The sequence below is a fragment of the Mercenaria mercenaria genome, chromosome 3, assembly GCF_021730395.1.
Source record: "Mercenaria mercenaria strain notata chromosome 3, MADL_Memer_1, whole genome shotgun sequence".
Lineage (NCBI taxonomy): Eukaryota > Metazoa > Mollusca > Bivalvia > Venerida > Veneridae > Mercenaria > Mercenaria mercenaria.
This window is the reverse complement of record NC_069363.1, coordinates 33,122,345-33,147,393: the sequence shown is the minus strand read 5'-3', so window position 1 is coordinate 33,147,393 and position 25,049 is coordinate 33,122,345. Positions and strand designations below refer to the sequence as shown.

Here is a 25,049-nt window from a genome sequence, read left to right as displayed (position 1 = left end):
GATTTTAAGCGATAAAAGGGGCTGAGTTCGCAGCCTTTTCCTACTTGAAATTATTTAGTAAGATTGTAATTTTGTAAGTGGCGAAATTTATAAAGATGAAATTTTCATCAAAGATCATAAAACAAGGGGTCGGCGATAGTAAGAGATGAAAGGGAGTAGGTGCCCTGCATTTTAGGTGCGTAGGGGAACATACAGTGAAGATCGGAGATAGTAAGAAGTCCCCGGCCTCTTCGTACTTGGAATCATATTGTAAGAATGTAATTTTGTAAGTGGCGAAATTTAAAAAAAATACGAAATTTTATCTTAGGTCATAGAAGTAGCTGAACATAGGGGAAGGTCGGAGATAGTTATAGATGAAATGAGCTAAGTCCCCGGTATTTTCATACTTGGAATTATTTTGTAAGAATGTAATTTTCCGGCATTGTGGCACTCAGAATTGTTTTATAAGTATCGGTCATTGCTCACACTAGGAGAAGATAAAAACAGGGAGATTCAATGTGGTGCATGTCTCCATTTGTCTCCATCGTATGTATAGACAGACTTAAAATGCTATACCGATTCAGACTCGTGACAGATGGGCTTTTACAACTAGCCATTATTATTTCTAATTTTAATGTCCATTGTAAGTAATTCTTACAACATGTGCGCTTCTGGCGAACTGGACAGAAAATGAGACATATCTATAAATACACATCAGCAACAGCATCACTTAACATTCTCTAACATTATCACTAAATATTGAAGACCATTGATATTTGTGACATGAATTGTTAAGGTCATTTAAAACATAGAAAAAAGAATCGGTGATAAGTTTTCACCTTGTCTTACTCCGGTAGAGCTTGAAAAAAAGTCTTACAAATTATTATTCACTCTTACACATGACTTGATATTGGAATACATACTGTGTATTATTTCAAAACATTTACCATCAATATTTGAATTAAGAAGTTTTTGCCAAAGAGCTAATTTTTTACAGATTCGAAAGCTTTTCGATAGTCTACAAAAGCACAGAATAGTTTCTTGTTTTTACTCAAATACAAATCTATTATACATTTTTAAGAAAATATATGATCAACTGTACTATAGCCTTTTCTAAATCCAGCTTGTTCTTCGCATAAAATATTCGAAGATTCGAGGAAAGTATTAATTCTAGCATTGAGTAAGGCAGTAAACAATTTACCAAAACAACTAAGTATTGAGACAAATTCCCTTTAGGTCAGAGACCATCAATTCAAAAAAGTACAGGGAACTTACTAGGAATGAGGTAAGTGTATACCTGGGAATGAGGTAACGTCTGTGCGTTCTGATTTGTCAGTCATGTAAACAAACCCAGGAAGTGATTATTTTTTCAAAATTGATATTTTTTCACTGCATTTACAGTATTTTATTATACATTTTGACAAAATTTGCTACATTTTATGTGTATTGAAAAAAAGTTTTATCAAACGAATTTCTCCCGTCATGTCAATGATGTAAACAGGGGGTCATCTCATTCACACGAAAATTACTTAAATAAAGTATCACTATTCATATGTTATTCGTCCGATATTTTGGTAGAACTAAGATAGTTCTTGAAAAACTTGTAATTAGATAACATGTTTCGATGTATGGAAGGCCGTACACGCCATAATGTTACAATGTAAGTCTATGGGAAAACATTTGGTGGTCTCTAACCTATACTATCCGCGTGTCATGTCCGACGACTAATACACATTTATGACGTAATAAAATATACATGTTCATCCGTTTCCGTTTATCGGGACATGCGCATTCGCAAGTCAACAATGGCATCGGGAGAAAGAGAGCAAATCTTAGCAGATTTTCAAGTACGGTTTATTCAGCGAAATAATTTTCAGTCGTTTTAATTTTTAGCAGTATTAATTCCATACATTGTCGCTTTCGTTCTAACCGAAAGGTTACCTTGATGATAGTACAAAAAAGCCATTTTTGTAACAAATGACAGACACTGTACAGGCTTGTTTCTGTTTTGTCAGGTGTTACGTGACTGTGCGTATTTAGTCATTTCTAGTGCATGTAACTTAATCATAAAGGTGTCAAACGTGATAAATGTTGTTTCTGGTTTCTTATTAAAATCATGGAAATGTTTGTGTGTTTTGAATACTTATGAAGAACAAAATATTTGTTTTTCATTTTGTCTGCCTGCATATGATAATTTCTGTTGTGTTTGGTGCTCCAGCCAGCACAGCAACACGTTATTTAATGTCGCATATAATCCAACATACAACAAAAGCTACAAAGCTCTTGCGTGACAAACTAGTTATCCAGTAACAGATACTTACCTGGGCTTATTTTACCTGGTACAACCCTTTCAGTGTACTTTTTTCCTAACATCAAGATTTTTGATTCCTATATGATTGTGATGTTATGCCCAGATATAAGTAATTTTTCCCATGGTTGACAAAAAACAGATTTTCGTTGAATTCAAGGAACTCTATTCTATAATTTTCTGTGTCTTTAAAATTCTTTATTTCAATACTTTTTTTAATGAAAACATCCTAGATGGTCCAAAATTGATCTATGATAATGCTGTGACTGTCATTGCCTAGCAACAGTTATTATACACTTTTCCTGAGACAATTATTCTTCGGATGTTTCCGTGACGTTACAAAATTGCAAAATAAAACAAAAGATTATACATGTTTCAGTGTCCTTATTCAGAAACTTGATATTTAAGTATTTCTTTAATTTAAGAATTAATTTCCGCATTTTAAGCATTTAACAAATCTAGATTTTTGAATTTCCATTGATTAAGTTTTATTTCCTGACATTCAGGGTGGAACCAAAGTTGGTATTTTATACATTCAAAGATAAACCCAGACTCCAACAGTCTATAAGTATGTTTGATCAGTATTGCATATGTGTGTGTGTAGTCAGTGCTATGCTTAACATTTGTATGCTGGAACTCTTGTCATGTATCAGTTCTGGATATTCAACAACAGATATTTGCCAAATTTTACTGCTATTATCATGATTATAAACATATTGAATCCTGACAGGATCATTTTTATGTGCCAAGGAAACTGCAAACACTAAAAAAAATTAAATGCATAATTATTATAGATAGTAATTGTAATGTGTACAATTTGATTGTGAATAATTATTTTTCAAACAGCATGTGATTGAAAATTGATTCTGTTCTAGTGTCTTTAGTTGATTTACAATGACCTTCCAAAACACCCTCAGCCTGCTCTAAACATCATTTTGTTTTTTAGCTCAACTTTTCGAAGAATAAGTAGAGCTATTGCACTCGTGTCGGCGTCTCTGTTGGTTAAAGTTTTTGATAAAGTCAAATATCTCTGTTACTATCAAAACTATTGACTTGAAACTTAAAAACTATCAAACTCTGCATCAGGAGAAACAATCCCCATAACTCTGACTTGAATTTTGACAGAGTTATGCCCTGTTTTAACTTGAATTTTTAGCTAACCAGAGCACAAAGTGCTAAAACTGAGCTTTTGTGATTGCCCTGTGTCCGTCGTCATCAACAATTTGACTGTTAACACTCTAGAGGTCAGAATGTTACCCTCAATTAAATCTTGGACAAATTTGGTATTGGGTCATCTGGGGTCAAAAACTAGGTCACCAGGTCAAATCAAAGGAAAAGCTTGTTGACACTCTAGAGGCCACATTTATGACCATATCTTAATGAAAATTGGTCAGAATGTTAATCTTGATGATCTGTCCGTCCGTCGTCAACAATTTGACTGTTAACACTCTAGAGGTCACAGTTTTGGCCCAATTTTAATGAAACTTGGTCAGAATGTTACCCTCTATAAAATCTTGGACGAGTTCGATATTGGGTCAAAAACTAGGCCACCAGGTCAAATCAAAGGAAAAGCTTGTTAACACTCTAGAGGTCACAATTTTGGCCCAATCTTAATGAAACTTGGTCAAAATGTTACCCTCAATAAAATCTTGGACGAGTTCGATATTGGGTCATCTGGGGTCAAAAACTAGGTCACCAGGTCAAATCAAAGGAAAAGCTTGTTTACACTCTAGAGGTCACAATTTTGGCCCAATCTTAATGAAACTTGGTCAGAATGTTACCCTCAATAAAATCTTGGACGAGTTCGATATTGGGTCATCTTGGATCAAAAACTAGGTCATCAGGTCAAATCAAAGGAAAAGCTTGTTAACACTCTAGAGGTCACAATTTTGGCCCAATCTTAATGAAACTTGGTCAGAATGTTATCCTCAATAAAATCTTGGACGTTTTCAGTATTGGGTTATCTGGGGTCAAAAACTAGGTCACTAGGTCAAATCAAAGGAAACGCTTTTTAACACTGTAGAGGCCACATTTATGACTGTATCTTCATGAATCTTGGTCAGAATGTTAATCTTGATGGTCTCAAGGTCCAGTGTAAATCTAGGTCATGTAGGTTCAAAAACTAGGTCACCAGGTCAAATCAGAGGAAAGCTAGTTTAGTAGTTAACACTGTAGAGGCCACATTTATGACCATATCTTAATGAAACTTGGTCAGAATGTTGATCTTGATGATCTATAGCTCAAGTTCAAATCTGGATCTGGTGGGGTCAAAAAATAGGTCACTAGGTCAAATCAAATGAAAAGCTTGTCAACACTCTAGAGGCCACATTTATGACTGTATCTTCATGAAATATGGTCAGAATGTTAATCTTGATGATCTTTAGGTCAAGTTCGAATCTGGGTCATGTGGGGTCAAAAACTAGGGCACCTGGTCAGATCAAAGGAAAAGTGAGTTAACACTTTAGAGATCACATTTATGACCATATCTTTATGAAACTTGGTCAGACTGTTAATCTTGATGATCTTCAGGTCAATAGGTCAGAATGTAATATTTTCACTTGGTTAGTAGATGCAAAGTCTAGGCCACATTTCTACCTCATCTTCATAAAACTTTGTGAGAATGATTATCTTTACCGGTAATATGAAGTCTAGGTCAGGTTTGAAACTGGTTCCATGAGGTCCTAAACTAGGACACTTGGTCAAAACATTGTTAACACTGTAGAGGCTACATTTGCGACTTGATTATCATAAATCTTTGTCAGAATGTTTATCTCCTCGAATTCTAGAAAAAATTGGCCTACCTGAGGTCCAAAACTAGGTCATTAGGTCAAATCTTAGACAAACCTTGTTATCACTTTAGGGCAGGGGAAACATTTTTGACTTGGATCTTCATGAAACTTTCAGAATGTTTGCCTCTGTGAATTCTGGGTTAAGTTCAAAACTGTTTACCTGAGGTCAAAAGCTAGGACACAGTGTCAAATCATAGAAAAACCTTGTTAACACTGTAGAGGTCATTTTTCCATTTGATCTTTATAAACAAAATGTCAGGTCAAATCATAGAAAATCTTGTTAACTTTCTAGGGACCACATTTTCATCTTGATCTTCATAAACTTTGTCAGAATGTTTGTCTCTATGAAATAAAGGTTGAATTTAAAACTGGGTTATCTGACATCTTAAACTAGGTCACTAGGTTAAATCCAAGAAAAAGCTTGTTAACTCTGTAAGAGACCATTTTTTTAGTGACAAGGTGAGCTTTTGTGATCGCGCGGTGTCCGTCTTCCGTCCGTGCGTGCGTCTGTAAACTTTTGCTTGTGACCACTCTAGAGGTCACATTTTTCATGGGATCTTTATGAAAGTTGGTCAGAATGTTCACCTTGATAATATTTAGGTCAAGTTCGAAACTGGGTCATGTGTCGTCAAAAACTAGGTCAGTAGGTCTAAAAATAGAAAAACCTTGTGACCTCTTTAGAGGCCATAATTTTCAATGGATCTTCATGAAAATTGGTCAGAATGTTCATCTTGATGATATCTAGGTCAAGTTCGAAACTGGGTCACATGCGGTCAAAAACTAGGTCAGTAGGTCTAAAAATAGAAAAACCTTGTGACCTCTCTAGAGGCCATATATTTCGCAAGATCTTCATGAAAGTTGGTCAGAACGTTCATCTTGATGATATCTAGGTCAAGTTCGAAACTGGGTCACGTGCCGTCAAAATCTAGGTCAGTAGGTCAAATAATAGAAAAACCTTGTGACCTCTCTAAAGGCCATATTTTTTATGGGATCTGTATGAAAGTTGGTCTGAATGTTCATCTTAATGATATCTAGGTCAAGTTCGAAACTGGGTCACGTGCCGTCAAAAACTAGGTCAGTAGGTCTAAAAATAGAAAAACCTCGTGACCTTTCTAGAGGCCATATAATTCACAAGATCTTCATGAAAATTGGTCAGAACGTTCACCTTGATGATATCTAGGTCAAGTTCGAAACTGGGTCAAGTGCCTTTCTAGAGGCCATTCTTTTCAATGGATCTTCATGAAAGTTGGTCAGAATGTTCACCTTGATGATATCTTGGTCAAATTCGAAACTGGGTCATGTGCCTTCTAAAACTAGGTCAGTAGGTCAAATAATAAAAAAAAACCTTGTGACCTCTCTAGAGGCCATATTTTTCATGGGATCTGTATGAAAGTTGGTCTGAATGTTCATCTTGATGATATCTAGGTCAAGTTCGAAACTGAGTCACGTGCAGTCCAAAACTAGGTCAGTAGGTCTAAAAACCTTGTGACCTCTCTAGAGGTCATACTTTTCAATGGATCTTCATGAAAGTTGGTCAGTATGTTCACCTTGATGATATCTAGGTCAAGTTCGAAACTGGGTCATGTGCTTTCAAAAACTAGGTCAGTAGGTCAAATAATAAAAAAAACATAGTGACCTCTCTTGAGGCCATATTTTTCATGGGCTCTGTATGAAAGTTGGTCTGAATGTTCATCTTGATGATATCTATGTCAAGTTCGAAACTGGGTCAACTATGGTCAAAAACTAGGTCAGTAGGTCTAAAAATAGAAAAACCTTGTGACCTCTCTAGAGGTCATACTTTTCAATGGATCTTCATGAAAGTTGGTCAGTATGTTCACCTTGATGATATCTAGGTCAAGTTCGAAACTGAGTCACGTGCAGTCCAAAACTAGGTCAGTAGGTCTAAAAATAGAAAAACCTTGTGACCTCTCTAGAGGTCATACTTTTCAATGGATCTTCATGAAAGTTGGTCAGTATGTTCACCTTGATGATATCTAGGTCAAGTTCGAAACTGGGTCATGTGCTTTCAAAAACTAGGTCAGTAGGTCAAATAATAAAAAAACATAGTGACCTCTCTTGAGGCCATATTTTTCATGGGCTCTGTATGAAAGTTGGTCTGAATGTTCATCTTGATGATATCTATGTCAAGTTCGAAACTGGGTCAACTATGGTCAAAAACTAGGTCAGTAGGTCTAAAAATAGAAAAACCTTGTGACCTCTCTAGAGGCCATAATTTTGAATGGATCTTCATGAAAATTGGTCAGAATATTCATCTTGATGATATCTAGGTCAAGTTTGAAACTGGGTCAACTGCTGTCAAAAACTAGGTCAGTAGGTCTAAAAATAGAAAAACCTTGTGACCTCTCTAGATGCCATACTTTTGAATGGATCTTCATGAAAATTGGTCAGAATGTTCATCTTGATGATATCTAGGTCAAATTCGAAACTGGGTCACGTGCTATCAATAACTAGGTCAGTAAGTCAAATAATAAAAAACATTGTGACCTCTCTAGAGGCCATATTTTTCAATGGATCTTCATGAAAATAGGTCAGAATTTTTATCTTGATGATATCTAGGTCAGATTCAAAACTGGGTCACATGAGCTCAAAAACTAGGTCACTATGTCAAATAATAGAAAATATGACGTCATACTCAGTTCAAAACTGGGTCATGTGGGGACAGGTGAGCGATTCAGGACCATCATTGTCCTCTTGTCTATTACTGAAGTGTGATGGGTAGATGCCTTAAAAAATCCCTATTTTTAGGAAGATATCAGCTACTTCTTATGAAAAAATCAGTGCTGTAAACACCAGGTACTTTCTATGAACAAAATTAGTACTTTAAACACCAGGTACTTCAGATGAACAAATTAGTACTGTAAACACCAGTTACGACCAAATTAGTACTGTAAAAACAAGCTTTGAACAAAAAAGTACTGTAAATACCAGCTATGAACAAATTAGTCATGTAAACACAATGTATGAACACATTAGTAATTAGTCGTGTAAACACCAGCAATGAACAAATGAGTACTGTAAATACCAACTATGAACAAATTACTGGTAGTCATGCAAACACCAGCTATGAACAAATAAGTCATGTAAACACGAGCTATGAACAAGTTATTCAAGATATCAGCTACTTCTTATGAAAAAATTAGTGCTGTAAACACCAGATACTTTCTGTGAACAAATTAATACTTTAAACACCAGTTATGAACAAATTAGTACTGTTATCACCAATTTTGAACAAATTAGTACTGTAAAATTAGTCATGTAAACACAAGGTATGAACAAATTAGTACTATAAATACCAACTATGAACAAATTAGTTGTGTAAACACCAGCTATATAGAAATTAGTCATGTAAACACAAGGTACAAACAAATTAGAGGTTAATTGTTTGCTATTTCATTTCTGCTGCAATTAAATTTCAGTTTAAGTCTACCCTCCTGCACTCCCGAGAAATAACCAGTCAAACAGAGGCTTTCTTTTTAAAATACAGATGTTTCACAGTTGTTTTGTGTACGTTTATGAAATCAGTTATTGCAGGAAGAGTTTTGTTTTGTACTTTCAGGCTTGTACGCAGCTTGATGACATAGAGACATGCATTGCAATTCTTGATCAGCATGACTGGAATCTTATGGTAAATACATGTGTATATGGATAATAAGCCAAAGGAATGTTCAGGTTACTTCCCAGGTGCTTGCCCATGATGAAGTAATGCAAGGAGATGCACCTGGGGTCTTCACCCACCATCAAAATTGGACCATATGACCTATGATTTTGTCGGTGTGATGTTAAACCCTACAAAAAAAATGTTTGCTCATTCATTAATAACTTGGGTACTCAGGTTCAATCTAGGGATTTATGTAGAGCTGTTTTCCTGATATTTTCTGTGTTCTAATCACTCAAAGTTTTGAACCTTTTTCTTTCCTCAACTCATTGCGAATTTCCTCATCTCATTGTGAATTTCAAGTGATCAGTGTTTTATTGAATTACTCTGTAAGATACATAATATTTGAAGCATCAAAGGAAAATTTCTCCTTATTCGTAACTAAAATAAAGGCCCGATTTTTTGTAACATGTTTATTTATTTGGTAATGTTTGAACTGTATACAATATTTAGCAAGCAGTACAGAGTGTTATGAGTCAGACAGATTCACCAACAGGGTCAGTACCTCAGCCTATGGAGACAGCCATGTTGGACAGACCTTTGGGGGATGAATACTTCAGTTCAGGTAGAAATTGATTTTTAGCAAATCTAGTAATGTTAATATAAAATATTGACTCTTTTTTTGGATAAGAAAATTTCATAATCACTTTATTAACAGATTATGACTCTTGTGATGTCACTTTGTTAATAATAGTAGAATATATAGTAAAGCTTTTTCTCTTTTATTATGTCAGATGGTTGATGATACTTTAGTGAATGCCGGTGCACGACACTTGGTCGAAAGACACTTGGTCGAATATGACACTTCGTCGAAGATGAAACATGGCCGAATCCGACACTTAGCCGAATACGACACTTGGTCTAATTTTCATATAAAGTACGACACTTGGTCGAAATTGTTACCTTTGACAAAGGCCTTTATGATGAAAATTGATTGTATTATCGGCTTACGTTTACCGTTTACTCAATGGGTAAATAACCATAATTGATTAGAAACGTGTTATTTGGTGAATAAAGTTCTTATGAATTGGACCGGAGAAGAGTAATATAGCATAATAACATATAACATAAGACAAGAAATAGCATATAACATAAGATACTGAATAAAGAGACTGTAAAGAGACTGTAACTTGATTAATCTACCTGATCGATTTTGTTATAAATCAAGCACAGTTTAATAAAAGTGTTTCCGCTTTCTTTTCTTGTTCAGTTTGTAAGTACTCCTTTTCCGATTTTTTTTTTCAAAGTTGTAAGTACTCCTTTTCCGATTTTTTTAGACCAACTTTCGACCAAATTCGACGAGTATGTAACTTCGACTATGTGTCGTATTCGGCAAAGTGTCGGATTCGACAAAGTGTCAAGTTCGGCAAAGTGTCGTATTCGACGAGGTGTCTTTCGGCGAAGTGTCGTGGATCCAGTGAATGCATGGTTACTACATACATAATAGAACAGGTTTCTAATTGATAAAGTTTGATTGACTTAAACGCAGTTGAAAAGAAATTGACAGAAAAAGGTTCTGAGCCCATGCTTTTTGTCTACTTACTAATATGTGTATTCATCTTCATTCCTTTTTCTCTGCTGATGTAATTTTCTACCTGAAATAAATTATAATTTTAGACACTACCGTAGATACCCATGTATAATGCGCTGTTTTTTTACCCCTGGGACCACCCCCAAATTGTGGGTGCACATAATACACAGGTATAGACAATTTTCCAACTTCAAAACAAGTTTGTTACCGATGTTCGCCATTTTGGTAAAGGGAAACTACTCCCCGCGCTTACTGTCACTGCTAAAATCTAAGATTGCCGTTACGTTCCGTAAAAGATCGAATGGTTTATTTTTCTTTCAAACAAAATTAATTTCATATAAATTTAAAAGTATTTTCATGAAGGAAATGTTAATAAATCACAAAAATTATGATACTAATTAAAGATCGAGAATTATCGTCAACCAAGATCAAACTGTGAACAACATAATTGACACGAAGTGACACGTTAATTGCCAATAATTACTGGCTATTTGATCGTGACAAAAAGACTATCACACCTTTTGTTATCGGTTTGAATTGAGAAGCTCATGTCATTTTGAAAGATACCATTCTGAAATATTGCATCAGCTGCTATTTATTTATTCAAAATAGTTAATTAAAAAAGGTAAAACAACAAATACAACAATATTTTACTGGTTTTATTTTCGAGAAAACAAAAATCGATAGTACCGCGAGACCGATGCTGCTCTCCGCCGTGGAGATAAAATTTATTACCGGTGTTAATGTAAACTCTACTTTCGTTTTCCATCCATCTCAAAATTGACCAAAAATGTTTTTTTCCCAGGATTTTGGGCTAAAATCGGGGGTGCGCATTATACACGGGTGCGCATTATACATGGGTATCTACGGTAACTTTTATTACTGTAATATACAGGTATCCTTAGCGACCCTGTACCGTGGAGGTCAGATGCAAACGTGATTGATGCAGCCACAAATTTTGATCCAGGGTCTGCATCCGGGGCCATGCCGGGGACTTCAGGCGCTGGTCTCGGCTCCCACAACAAACGAATGTTACATTTCAATGTGGAATACAGAAACAGAAATGTGGATGTGTTTATAGATGATAGTTGTACTGTTGGTAAGTAGTTGACTTAAAAAATCAAGTCATTTTGTGTGACAGTATCACATGCAATATTGTCAATTTCATGAGAATGTTTGATAATAAATTAATGAGACTTTTTACCATTACTTTTTCATCTTGGAAGCATTTTATGGTAAAACAGTTTTGTGTTTAAAATTTGGAAGGGCAATCATTAGAATGTATTAAGTTGATCAGAAAGACAAAAACATACTGGTATTAAAATGAACTTGTAATTTGTCATATGATAATGTCAAATATAGATGCAAAACAAACAACCACTTATTTATGACCATGTTGAATGCAAGAACAGTTCATGAATCTTGAAATAGAGATATTGTGATATTGTTTTTAGCTCACCTGAGCCAAAGGCTCATGGTGAGCTTTTGTGACCGCTCAATGTCTGTCGTGCGTCCGTCAACAATTTCTAAAAAAATCTTCTTGAAAACCACTGGGCAGAATTACACCAAACTTCACAGGAATGATCCTTGGGTGGCCCCCTTTCAAAATTGTTTAAAGAATTGAATTCCATATAGAACTCTGGTTGCCATGGCAACCGAAAGGAAAAACTTTAAAAATCTTCTTGTCTAAAACCACAAGACCTAGGCCTTTGATATTTGGTATATAGCATTGCCTTATGGTCCTCTACCAAAGTTGTTCAGATTATAACCCTGGGGTGAAAAGAGGCCCCTCCCCGGGGGTCACAAATTTTACATAGACATATAGGAAAAAACTTTAAAAATATTCTTGTTAAAAACCACAAGACGTAGGCCTTTGATATTTGGTATGTAGCATTGCTTTGTGGTCCTCTACCAAAATTGTTCAAATTATAACCCTGGGGTGAAAAGAGGCCCAGCCCCGGGGGGTCTCAAGATTTACGTAGACTTATTTAGGAAAAAACTTTAAAAATCTTCTTGTCTTAAACTGCAAGGCCTAGGCTTTTGATATTTGGTATGTTGCATTGCCTTATGGTCCTCTACCAAAATTGTTCAAATTATGCCACTGGGGTGAAAAGAGCCCTGCCCTGGGGGTCCCAGATTTAACATAGACTTACTTAGAGAAGAAAAAAAAATCTTCTTGTCTGAAAGTTCAAGGCTTAGGCCTTTGATATTTGATATGTAGCATTGCCTAGTGGATTTCTAACAAGATTGTTCAAATTATGCCCCTCGGGTGAAAAGAGGCCCCGCCCTGGGGGGTCACTTGTTTTATGAGTTATAAAGGAATGAATAATATGAGCTTATAATTTTTTTAATTACCTGATGACCACAAGCGATTAGGGGTCACTTGACTGTGACCTTGACCTACTGACCTACTTTCTTGTTTTTTAAGATACAGCCTTGAAATTTGTATGACATGTACAGTTTTGCACACCGATCTTAAAACTGACTTTCAGTGACCATGAATGTGACCTACTTTCTAATATTTTAGCATCAGTTTGCCATTTTAAACATGTGGCTCGTATAACTCGGGTGAGCGATTGAGGGTCATCATGACCCTCTTGTTTTCTTTTTTAGCTCACCTGTCACAAAGTGACAAGGTGAGCTTTTGTGATCGCGCAGTGTCCGTCGTCCGTCCGTGCGTCAGTGCGTCCGTGCGTCCGTAAACTTTTGCTTGTGACCACTCTAGAGGTCACATTTTTCATGGGATCTTTATGAAAGTTGGTCAGAATGTTCATCTTGATGATATCTAGGTCAAGTTCGAAACTGGGTCACGTGCCATCAAAAACTAGGTCAGTAGGTCTAAAAATAGAAAAACCTTGTGACCTCTCTAGAGGCCATATATTTCACAAGATCTTCATGAAAATTGGTCAGAATGTTCACCTTGATGATATCTAGGTCAAGTTTGAAACTGGGTCACGTGGGGTCAAAAACTAGGTCAGTAGGTCTAAAAATAGAAAAACCTTGTGACCTCTCTAGAGGCCATATTTTTCATGAGATCTTCATGAATATTGGTCAGAATGTTTATCTTGATGATATCTAGGTCGAGTTCGAAACTGGGTCACATAGGGTCAAAAACTAGGTCATTAAGTCTAAAAATAGAAAAACCTTGTGACCTCTCTAGAGGCCATATTTCTCAATGCATCTTCATGAAAATTGGTCAGAATGTTCATCTTGATGATATCTAGGTCAAGTTCGAAACTGGGTCATGTGGGGTTAAAAACTAGGTCAGTAGATCTAAAAATAGAAAAACCTTGTGACCTCTCTAGAGGTCATATTTTTCATGAGATCTTCATGAATATTAGTCAGAATGTTCACCTTGATGATATCTAGGTCAAGTTCGAAACTGGGTCATGTGGGGTCAAAAACTAGGTCAGTAGATCTAAAAATAGAAAAACCTTGTGACCTCTCTAGAGGCCATATTTCTCAATGGATCTTCATGAATATTGGTCAGAATGTTCACCTTGATGATATCTAGGTCGAGTTCAAAACTGGGTCATGTGCAGTCAAAAACTAGGTCAGTAGGTCTAAAATAGGAAAACCTTGTGACCTCTCTAGAGGTGATATTTTTCAATGGATCTTCATGAAAATTGGTCATAATGTTTACCTTGAAGATATCTAGGTCAAGTTCGAAACTGGGTCACATAGGGTTAAAAACTAGGTCAGTAGATCTAAAAATAGAAAAACCTTGTGACCTCTGTAGAGGCCATATTTTTCATGGGATCTTTATGAAAGTTGGTCAGAATGTTCACCTTGATGATATCTAGGTCAAGAACGAAACTAGGTTACATGCGGTCAAAAACTAGGTCAGTAGGTCTAAAAATAGAAAAAACCTTGTGACCTCTCTAGAGGCCATATTTCTCAATGGATCTTCATGAAAATTGGTGAGAATGTTCAGCTTGATGTTATCTAGGTCAGGTTCATAACTGGGTCATGTGCGGTCAAAAACTAGGTCAGTAGGTCGAAAAATAGAAAAACCTTGTGACCTCTCTAGAGGCCATATTTTTCACGAGATCTTCATGAAAATTGGTGAGAATGTTCACCTTGATGATATCTAGGTCAAGTTTAAAAGTGGGTCACGTGCCTTCAAAAACTAGGTCATTAGGTCAAGTAATAGAAAAACCTTGTGACCTCTCTAGAGGCCATGTTTTTCAATGGATCTTCATGAAAATTGGTCAGAATTTTTTTTCTTGATGATATCTAGGTCACATGTGCTCAAAAACTAGGTCACTATGTCAAATAATAGAAATAACGATGTCATACTCAGTTGAACACTGGGTCATGTGGAGATAGGTGAGCGATTCAGGACCATCATGGTCCTCTTGTTTAAAGATAGTCTGTAACAAATCTTTATTTTATTTTTTGACTTTCAGCACAAATAAAGGAACAGTTAAGTGTTGACCTAGGCATACCTATCAGTAAACAGGAATTGAAAGGATGGGCAAACAGAAAGGTTACAGATAATGTAAGTGGAAGTTTTGTGTTATGAGAAAGGACACGTACATGTATTAATGTAAGAGCCTGTGTTACAGATGATATTGCCAAAGGTTATTCACAAGATTAAATCAAATATAGCGGATTAATAGAAAGATGGACTTAACATCTTACGAAATTTTCTTTGGCTTTAAAAGTAGTTTATCATTAAAAGCAATGATCTGTGATTTTTTTTCAATCTGCATGACATAATTGTGTTTAATTAGTTATGTGCATATGACATAGTCAGAAAATTTCAAATAAAATATTGGAAAGAAAATTTGAACTGATCTGTAGGTGAAGTGATTAGAATGTTTCAAGGTTATGCAATCATAGAGGTTTTTACTGTATTACCTGCTAAAGTTGCTTCTACTTCCAGGCTTTGCTTAGAGATTTACATTTACCAAAGGAGAATACACTATTTCTGTTAACACCAGATTTCCACCAAATAGAGCCGACGGCTACCACTTCATCCAGGTACTCTACAGTCTTCTCTCTTATCTGTCTGGCTAAATCCTAACAAGAGTAAAATTCAAGATTTCTTTGCTCGGAGGTTGGCTTGAAAAGTCACCAATAGATCGAAACTGTGATGGTGTTACTCAGTCCAACAAAAAAAAAGATAATTATTCAGATATTTTATACAATGGTTAAATACATCGGTTTGTTTCCTAAGTGTTTTACTGGAGATAATTGAAGCATAATTTTCAAGTGGGTATTCATGTTTGACAACAGAATTGCACCAAAAATTTTGTAGATAAAACTGATGTCTTTTTCATGAAAAATGTTTCACAATCTGTGTACCTGTCACATGATTGTACGGCTGAAAGACAGGACAAAGTACTTTCGCTAACTGTGAATATTGATTTGATGTTAACTACTGTGAAATCATTAATATTCATGAGGGACTAATTGTCATGGTTGAATCAATCCACGAAATTTAATCCCAATGAACAAGTAAAATTCCCATTCATTTTATGTTCAAAAGTTGAAATCTACTAATTCATATCCCCACGAAATTGCTGTTTTGACCAAAACCACGAACTTTCATGCCCACAAAATTCAATGATTTTACAGTATCATGATATTTCTTTGTTCCAGTGTAATAGACAACTTGAGTAGAAACTACAACTTGAAGATAACATGTAAGGAAAACAGTAAATATCACCAGTTCAACCTCAACTTTCCCGGGACAAAAACTGTGGAAGAGGTTAGTACAGTTACCATGCTTTATCTACTGTTACTGAACTATACTCTGTTTTCTCTTATTTACATTCCATTTGAATTGCAAAATTTAACAAAATGCTACATTGTACAAATATTACATTCAGTTGACTGCTTGTTAAAACAGATAAAATATATTATCAATAAGAGTGAGCTATATCATAAGAAAAACTAGACACTTATTAAGAACTAAACACAGAATTATCTGACATTATAAAGTTTATTTTATCAGATTTCAGCACTTTAAACTTCCTGAAATATTTGGGATGAACATTTACTTAATTTCGGTGTAAATTTTACACAGGTGAAGAGGGACACGTACAATGTATCAGATATTCCTGTAAGACACCAGATCTGGACAGGCTGGCCAGAGGCTGCTGAAGATTCTGTAAGTTTTACTCCATTGTGTATATTGAAAAATTCATGTTATCTGTTGTTTGACCTTTAGCCTGCTCACTTTCTAAGATGGACTGGTCCATCATTCAATTTGGGTAATACCATTTGTTATTTGAAGGGGTGTTCAATGAAAATGTGCTGACTGAATAGCGAACAGTGCAGACCATGATCAGTCTGCACGGACGCAAAGGCAGAATCACTTGCCGACAGAAAGCTAAAGGTTAAAGCATATTGGGCTATTAAGTAAGTGTGGAGAAAATCAATCTGGGCTGAGAGTTTAATCCTGAGGCAAGGGAGAACTTGTAAAAAGATTTTTAAGAGTTTCTGTGTAGACAGGCTAAGGAAAAAAGCTTTAAAAGAAGTTGTAATACTGTGACAGAAAGGTATTTTTCCTCACGGCTGCATGGTACTTGTTTGTTAGAGATGTTGCAGGTTTTGGTACTAACATTAATGTTTTAATGAGGGATGTCCCAGTCATTACACACAATATTTTCTCTTCCTACATTTTATTTCTGTTGTTAAATTGATGTCAAAATATTGTTAATGTTCATTTATTGCTTATAAATCTGAATTACAGTTAAACATGAAATGAACTGTATACAAGATTTTCCAATTTGTACAAATTCAACCTGTAATTGATTAAGTATGTTAAAATATTTGCTGATAAGTTATGAATTTACTTTCAACATTAGAGGGTGTTTCATATCAAACAGTTAGTGATAATTGAAACTGGACAAGTCAGAGATTCCCAGTAGTTGTCTTGATAATCATGGCATCTCTTTAGCTTTAAGGATTGTTGTATGTCTGTCCATCCGTCATCCATAGATTCTTTAAAGAAAGTCTCCTCATTAACACAGTTGCAGCCAAACTTCTCAGGAATGTTCCTTTGGTGGACTCATTCAGATTCCTTCAAATTAAGGTCATCCATGCAGAATTCTGGTAGCCATGGCAACCAAAAGGAAAAACTTTAAAGATGTTCTCTTCAGAAACCGCTGTCCTGATTTTGAAATAATTTCACAGAAATGTTCCTTAGGTGACCCTCTTCCAAAGCCCTTCAGATAATTATGTTTTGTAAAAAGAAAAACATGGCCTTCAGGATGCGGTACTAGTTTTCCCTATATGATTGTTTGGTAAACTTTGAAAATCTTTTCTGAAACTGCTGACAAAATTCAAAATAATTTGACAGCCATGTTCATTGGGTAGCCTGCAGCTGAATTCCTTTAGATCAGTCTGTTTCATTAAAAACATGGCTGCCAGGGGGAAGGACAAGTTTTCCCTGTAATTCTGTATGGAAAAGTTTGAAATTCTTCTGCTCTGAAACTGCTGGTCCAATTTCAAAATAATTTCACAGCAATTGTCCTTGGGTGACCATCTATCAAATTTCCTCGAGTTGTTCTTTTTCATTAAAAAACATAGCCTCATTTGGGTTGGGCTAGTTTTCCCTATATAACTTCATTGAGAACTTTGAAAATTTTCTCACCTGAAACTGCTGGCTTGATATCAAAATAGTTTAAAAGCAATGTTCTTTGAATGACCCTTTACTAAATTCCCTTAGATCTATTTCATTTGAAAAAGAATGACCACCAGGGGGCAGTTTGTAAGTTTTAAGCTCACCTGAGCACGAAGTGCTCAAAGGCGAGCTTTAGTGATCGCCCTGTGTCCGTCGTTCATCCGTCGTCGTCAACAATTTGACTGTTAACACTCTAGAGGTCACAATTTTGGCCCAGTCTTAATGAAACTTGGTCAGAATGTTACTCACAATAAAATCTTGTTTGAGTTCGATATTGAGTCATCTGGGTTCAAAAACTAGGTCACCAGGTCAAATCAAAGGAAAAGCTTGTTAACACTCTAGAGGTCACAATTTTGGCCCAATCTTAATGAAACTTGATCAGAATGTTACCCTCAATAAAATCTTGGATGAGTTCGATATTGGGTCATCTGGGTTCAAAAACTAGGTCACCAGGTCAAATCAAAGGAAAAGCTTGTTAACACTCTAGTGGTCACAATTTTGGCCCAATCTTAATGAAACTTGGTCAGAATGTTACCCTCAGTAAAATCTTTGACAAGTTTGAGATTGGGTCATCTGGGGTTAAAAACTAGGTCACCAGGTCAGATCAAAGTAAAAGCTTACTACCACTCTAGAGGTCACAATTTTGACCCAATCTTAATGAAACTTGGTCAGAATGTTACCCTCAATAAAATCTTGGCCACATTTATGACTGTAGCTTCATGAAACATGGTCAGAATTTTAATCTTGATGATCTCAAGGTCCAGTAAGAATCTGGGTCATGTAGGATCAAAAACTAGGTCACCAGGTCAAATCAAAGGAAAAGCTAGTTAACACTGTAGAGGCCACAGTTATGACCATATCTTAATGAAACTTGGTCAGAATGTTAATCTTGATGATCTATAGATCACGTTAAAATCTGGGTCAGGTGGGATAAAAAACTAGGTCACTAGGTCAAATCAAAGAAAAAGCTTGTTAACACTATAAAGGTTACCTTTATGACTGTATTTTTAGCTCACCTGAGCACGAAGTGCTCAAGGTGAGCTTTTGTGATCACCCTGTGTCCGTCGTCGTCCATTGGCGTCAACAATTTGACTGTTAACACTCTAGAGGTCACAATTTTGGCCCAATCTTAATGAAACTTGGTCAGAATGTTACCCTCAATAAAATCTTGGATGAATTTGATATTGGGTCATCTGGGGTTAAAAACTAGATCACCAGGTCAAATCAAAGGAAAAGCTTGTTAACACTCTAGAGGTCACAATTTTGGCCCAATCTTAATGAAACTTGGTCAAAATGTTACCCTCAATAAAATCTTGGACGAGTTTGATATTGGGTCATCTAGGGTCAAAAACTAGGTCACCAGGTCAAACCAAAGGAAAAGCTTGTTAACATTCTAGACGTCACAATTTTGTCCCAATCTTAATGAAACTTGGTCAGAATGTTACCCTCAATAAAGTTTTGGACGAGTTCGATATTGGGTCATCTGGGGTCAAAAACTAGGTCACAAGGTCAAATTAAAGGAAAAGCTTGTTAACACTGTAGAGGCCACATTTACGACAGTATCTTCATGAAACTTGATCAGAATGTTAGCCTTGATGATCTTTAGGTCCAGTTTGAATGTGGGTCAGGTTGGGTCTAAAACTAGGTCACTTGGTCAGATCAAAGGAAAAGCTTGTTAACACTCTAGAGGCCACATTTATGACTTTATTTTCATGAAACTTAGTCAGAATATTAATCTTGATGATCTTTTGGTCAAGTTTGAATCTGGGTCTTGTGGGGTCAAAAACTAGGTCACAGGGTCAAATCAAAGGAAAAGTTAGTTAGCACTTTAGAGGCCATATTTTTGACTGAATCTTAATGAAACTTGGTCAGAATGTTAATGTTGATGATCTTTAGGTCAAGTTTAAATCTGGGTCAGGTGAGGTCAAAAAGGTCACCAGGTCAAATCAAAGGAAAAGCTTGTTAACACTCTAGAGGCCATATTTATGACTATATCTTCATGAAACTTGGTCAGAATGTTAACCTTGATAATCTTTAGGTCAGGTTCGAATCTGGGTCATGTGGGGTCAAAAACTAAGTCACCAGGTCAAATCAAAGGAAAAGCTAGTTAACACCCTAGAGGCCACATTTATGACCATATCTTAATGAAACTTAGTGAGAATGTTAATCTTGATGATCTTTAGGTCAATAGGTCAGGTGAGTGATACCGGGCCTTCATGGCCCTCTTGTCATGAAACTTGGTCAGAATGTTAATCTTGATGATCTTTAGATCAAGTTCGAATCTGGGTCATGTGGGGTTAAAAACTAGGTCACCGGGTCAAATCAAAGGAATAGCTTGTTAACACTCTAGAGGCCACATTTATAACTGTATCATCATGAAACTTAGTCAGAATGTTAATCTTGATGATCTTTAGGTCAAATTTGAATCTGGGTCATGTGGGATCAAAAACTAGGTCACTGGGTCAAATCAAAGGAAAAGCTAGTTAACACTTTAGAGGCCACATTTATGACCATATCTTAATTAAACTTGGTCAGAGTGTTAATCTTGATGATCTTTAGGTCAATAGGTCAGGTGATCGATACAGGGCCTTCATGGCCCTCTTGTTTTCTATATGACTATATGGAATATGGACTGTATGGAAAATTTTAGAAATCTCCTTTCAAACTGCTAATACAATGTTAAATTAATTTGATAGCAATGTTCCTTTGATGACCCTGTACCCTGTACCAAATTACTTCAAGCTATGTTGATTTGTTAAGAATCATGTCTGCATCAGGTCAAGGCTGGTTTCTCTATATGACTATTATGGAAAGCTTTAAAAATCTTCTCCTCTGAAACTGCTGACTTTATTTGAAAACAGTTTCAAGCATTCCTTTGGTGACTGTTACTAACTTCCTTCACCAGGAAGTGGAGCTTGTTTACCCTATATGCCTACTTAGAAAATTTCCATGGGAACTACTGGCCTGATTTAAAAGTAATTTCTCAGCATTCTTCCAAAATTATTCAGTCTGGCTGTGCATTTTCAAGAGAGCGATCTAAGGCCATCATGGCTTCTTGTTTTAATTCTATCAATATAAAACATTTTATTCTTGTTTTTCAGAAAGCTATAGGTTGTATAGGTCTGTCATATCCCAGTCATATGTTGGAGCTGACAAGATCAAATCTGAGTAGCACTAGTAGGAAAACTGTGCAGGTAAATTTGGATTTAATCTCCATTTGTTTAGAAAGTTTGTATTTGTAGAGTCTTAACAGTTATATAATAATAGTTGGGGGAACACGTGTCTTTGCTGGGGACTCTGTGGTAGAATGGCTGATTTTGCTGACATCGAATCACTCGCCCTTCATTAAGTCTTTGACATGCATTGAGGAATCTTGTTTATATTTGGCATGAATGTTTAACTCCTTGTGACGGACTCTATCTCAAATGTCAAGGTCACAGTTAAGGGTCAAAGGGCGGGCTTGTCATGTTGCCCGTGGGCATCTAGTTTAAGATTTGAATTCATTATTATCCAGGAAGCAGTTCATGAAATCGAGATAAGTGAAGATGAAGATGAGGAATATTTTCAAGACAGTCAGGTGTACGATGATTCAGAACTATTTTCACATGATGACCATACTGGTGGTAGAAGAAAACAAGATCCTCTAAGTATGTTGTAGTCTAAGTAATAAACTTTAACTTTTAGCCATATAGAATTACTTCATGTAAAAGTTTATGCAGATAGATGCAAACTGTTATGAGATCATTAATTTCTTAGACATACAATATGTTGATTTCAGTGGAAATGGCTTAGTTGATCACAATTTCTAAAGCTAGTTTAAATGTGGAATGTATTTGTTCATTTTGATTGACATGATGTCTGCATTTCTATCCAAGTTTCAAATATGCAATCTTACATTTTCTGTATAGTGCCAGAATCAGTGAAGGATGAAACTGAGGCTCTTGAACACTTCACACGAGAATTCAGAGAAAGGTTAGTTTGTTTCTCTACATGTTCTTCTCTCACTTCTGTTAAAGAGTTTTTTTGATTTGAACTGTCACTGAAAGATACAAAAAATACTATAATCATATTACCTATTCATTTACACATTACAGACATAGATTTTATTTATATGAAAACAATTGTAAAAATAACCTTAAGATTCCAGTCATGAAAGTGTTTGTTTTAGCTCACCTGTCACAAAGTGACAAGGTGAGCTTTTGTGATCGCACTGCGCCCGTCTGTGCGTGCGTGCGTCCGTCCGTAAACTTTTGCTTGTGACCACTCTAGAGGTCACATTTTTAATGGGATCTTTATGAAAGTTGGTCAGAATGTTCACCTTGATGATATCTAGGTCAAGTTCGAAACTGGGTCACGTGCCATCAAAAACTAGGTCAGTAGGTCTAAAAATAGAAAAACCTTGTGACCTCTCTAGAGGCCATATTTTTTGCAAAAGATCTTCATGAAAGTTGGTCTGAATGTTCACCTTGATGATATCTAGGTCAAGTTCGAAACTGGGTCACATGCCTTCAAAAACTAGGTCAGTAGATCAAATAATAGAAAATCCTTGTGACCTCTCTGGAGGTCAAATTTTCATAGGATCTGCATGAAAATTGGTCAGAATGTTCATCTTGATAATATCTAGGTCAAGTTCAAAACTGGGTCACGTCTGGTCCAAAACTAGGTCAGTAGGTCAAATAATAGAAAAACCTTGTGACCTCTGTAGAGGCCGTATTTTTCATTGGATCTGCATGAAAATTGATCAGAATGTTCATCTTGATGATATCTAGGTCAAGTTTGAAACCGGGTCAACTGCAGTCAAAAACTAGGTCAGTAGGTCAAGTAATAGAAAATCCTTGTGACCTCTCTAGAGGTCATATTTTTCATAGGATCTGCATGAAAATTGGTCAGAATGTTCATCTTGATGATATAGGTCAAGTTCGAAACTGGGTCACGTCCGATCCAAAACTAGGATAGTAGGTCAAATAATAGAAAAACCTTGTGACCACTTTAGAGGCCATAGTTTTCATGGGATCTGCATGAAAGTTGGTCTGAATGTTCATCTTGATGATATCTAGGTCAAGTTCGAAACTGGGTCAACTGCGGTCCAAAACTAGGTCAGTAGGTCTAAAAATAGAAAATTCTTGTGACCTCCCTGGAGGTCATATTTTTCATGGGATCTGTTTGAAAATTGGTCAGAATATTGATCTTGATGATATGTAGGTCAAGTTCGAAACTGGGTCACGTGCGATCAAAAACTAGGTTACTAGGTCAAATAATAGAAAAACCTTGTGACCACTCTAGAGGCCATATTTTTCATGGGATCTGCATGAAAATTGGTCAGAATGTTCATCTTGATGATATCTAGGTCAAGTTTGAAACCGGGTCAGCTGCGGTCAAAAACTAGGTCACTAGGTCTCAACATAGAAAGACCTTTTGACCTCTCTAGAGGCCATATTTTTCAATGGATCTTCATGAAAATTGGTCAGAATTTTTATCTTGATGATATCTAGGTCAGGTTCAGAAGTAGGTCACATGAGCTCAAAAACTAGGTCACTATGTTAAATAATAGAAAAAAACGATGTCATACTCAGTTCATGTGGGGGCAGGTGAGCGATTCAGGACCATCATGGTCCGCTTGTTTAACAGACTTGTCAGGCTTAATCTTTTGCTGTGAAGTATTGTTACTACTAAATGATTAGCCAGCTAGAAGGAATACAGTGCTACTTTGCCACCAATTCAAAAAGGTCATTGTATATCCCTGAGATCTTCATGGCAATGTCTTCATATTACTTATGCTTCATCTCTCTGAGTTCAAGCCCTGTTTAGGTTGTCAAATAAAAAAGTTGTGAAGTTCAGTGGTTCTACTGCTATGCTTGCCTGTGGTTTGAATGATGCTGGTATAGGTACCTGGGGTGTTCCTCAACCATTGAAATCTGGAAAGTCACCACATGACCTCAGTTGTTTTTGTGTGTGTGTTAAAACAGACAAATACTGTATATCCCATTTTATGTTGTAAATATATGGTAAGATAAGATCATATAAGTTTTCAAGTAATAAGTAAAAGAAAGTAATGAAAGTAAAAGTTTGCAATTCAAATTTTTCAGATATGGTGAAACCCATCCAGTATTTTATGTTGGTTCTTTAGATAATGCCATCAAAGATGCACTAGTTGTTAGTGCAAGAGAGGTAATGTAGCTGTTGGACTGTATGTTTGTGCTTATATTATCTAGTAATTTTACCATGTTTGTATTTTGCTGTATCTATATAGAAGTGTTGAATATTGTTAGAGCTTCAGAATTAAATTCCTTGCATGTCCTTAAGTACTGAAACTTGTTTAAGCCATAGAGAAAATAAAGTGAGTTGGATATTTAAATAATTGTATAAAGTAGCTATCATGGAATATAAATGTTTGTATAAACGTTTTAAAATGACTTGCATAGTCTGAAAATTTCACTTTAAGTAAAATAATGTCCAAAGAGTTGGTTTCAAGGGCTGAAAAGCATTAAGAATATCAGTTGACAGTGTCTGCTAATATCTAGGTGTAGATACAGTTTTGAAGAATGGCAGAACAGATGTGACAGTCTACTATCCTTAAACACTTGAAGTTCAGTTCTTTGAAAAGGAAAATAAAGAGCCAAACAATATTCAGATTAGAACTGTAGATTTCAAAAAATGTTCTCCGGGTACCCCTAGAATGGCTTTTATCAAAAATAAGTTTTAACAGCTGGAAGTGTTCAAGCTGGCAGAAGCAAAATTTTGTGTTTGTTTCTTTTTACAGTATGCTAAAAATACATGATGAGATTAAATGGAGAAATATTTTTTCCATGATGTTTGAAATAGATGTAATGTTTTCATGTCATTGTAGGTTATTGCAATAAATCCTGTTTTACCAATATATGTATGTAAATGTTACAGAGGAAGTTGTTAGCAATCTACCTACATCATGACAGCAGTATTCTTGCCAATGTGTTCTGTTCTCAGATATTCTGTAATGTGGGTATAGTCAACTATCTCACAACTAACTTCCTCACCTGGGCCTGGGATATGACCCTAGAAACAAACTCTGCAAGGTAACTTTTTTATAACAGCTTGAGTAGAATTGTTCATTATGTGATTTTAAATTTCAGTTTGATCTTAAAAATTGTTCT

At 35.8% G+C, this 25,049-nt stretch overlaps 1 protein-coding gene across 2 annotated transcripts in view; it reads left to right on the top strand.

Moving 5' to 3' along the window:
* The first annotated feature begins 1,768 nt into the window (after window positions 1–1,768).
* The window catches only part of LOC123525152 (FAS-associated factor 1-like), a 32,059-nt gene continuing 8,778 nt past the window's right edge, over window positions 1,769–25,049 (top strand). For both annotated transcript variants that reach the window (XM_053538137.1, XM_053538138.1), the window contains exons 1-13: window positions 1,769–1,826; window positions 8,654–8,722; window positions 9,206–9,317; window positions 11,179–11,382; window positions 14,693–14,784; window positions 15,172–15,269; window positions 15,891–15,999; window positions 16,318–16,401; window positions 21,021–21,113; window positions 21,434–21,566; window positions 21,828–21,891; window positions 24,006–24,087; window positions 24,817–24,971. In XM_053538137.1, coding sequence (XP_053394112.1) covers window positions 1,785–1,826; window positions 8,654–8,722; window positions 9,206–9,317; window positions 11,179–11,382; window positions 14,693–14,784; window positions 15,172–15,269; window positions 15,891–15,999; window positions 16,318–16,401; window positions 21,021–21,113; window positions 21,434–21,566; window positions 21,828–21,891; window positions 24,006–24,087; window positions 24,817–24,971 — 1,337 coding nt within the window. In that variant the 5' untranslated portion in view covers window positions 1,769–1,784. The remainder of the gene's footprint in view (window positions 1,827–8,653; window positions 8,723–9,205; window positions 9,318–11,178; window positions 11,383–14,692; window positions 14,785–15,171; window positions 15,270–15,890; window positions 16,000–16,317; window positions 16,402–21,020; window positions 21,114–21,433; window positions 21,567–21,827; window positions 21,892–24,005; window positions 24,088–24,816; window positions 24,972–25,049) is intronic.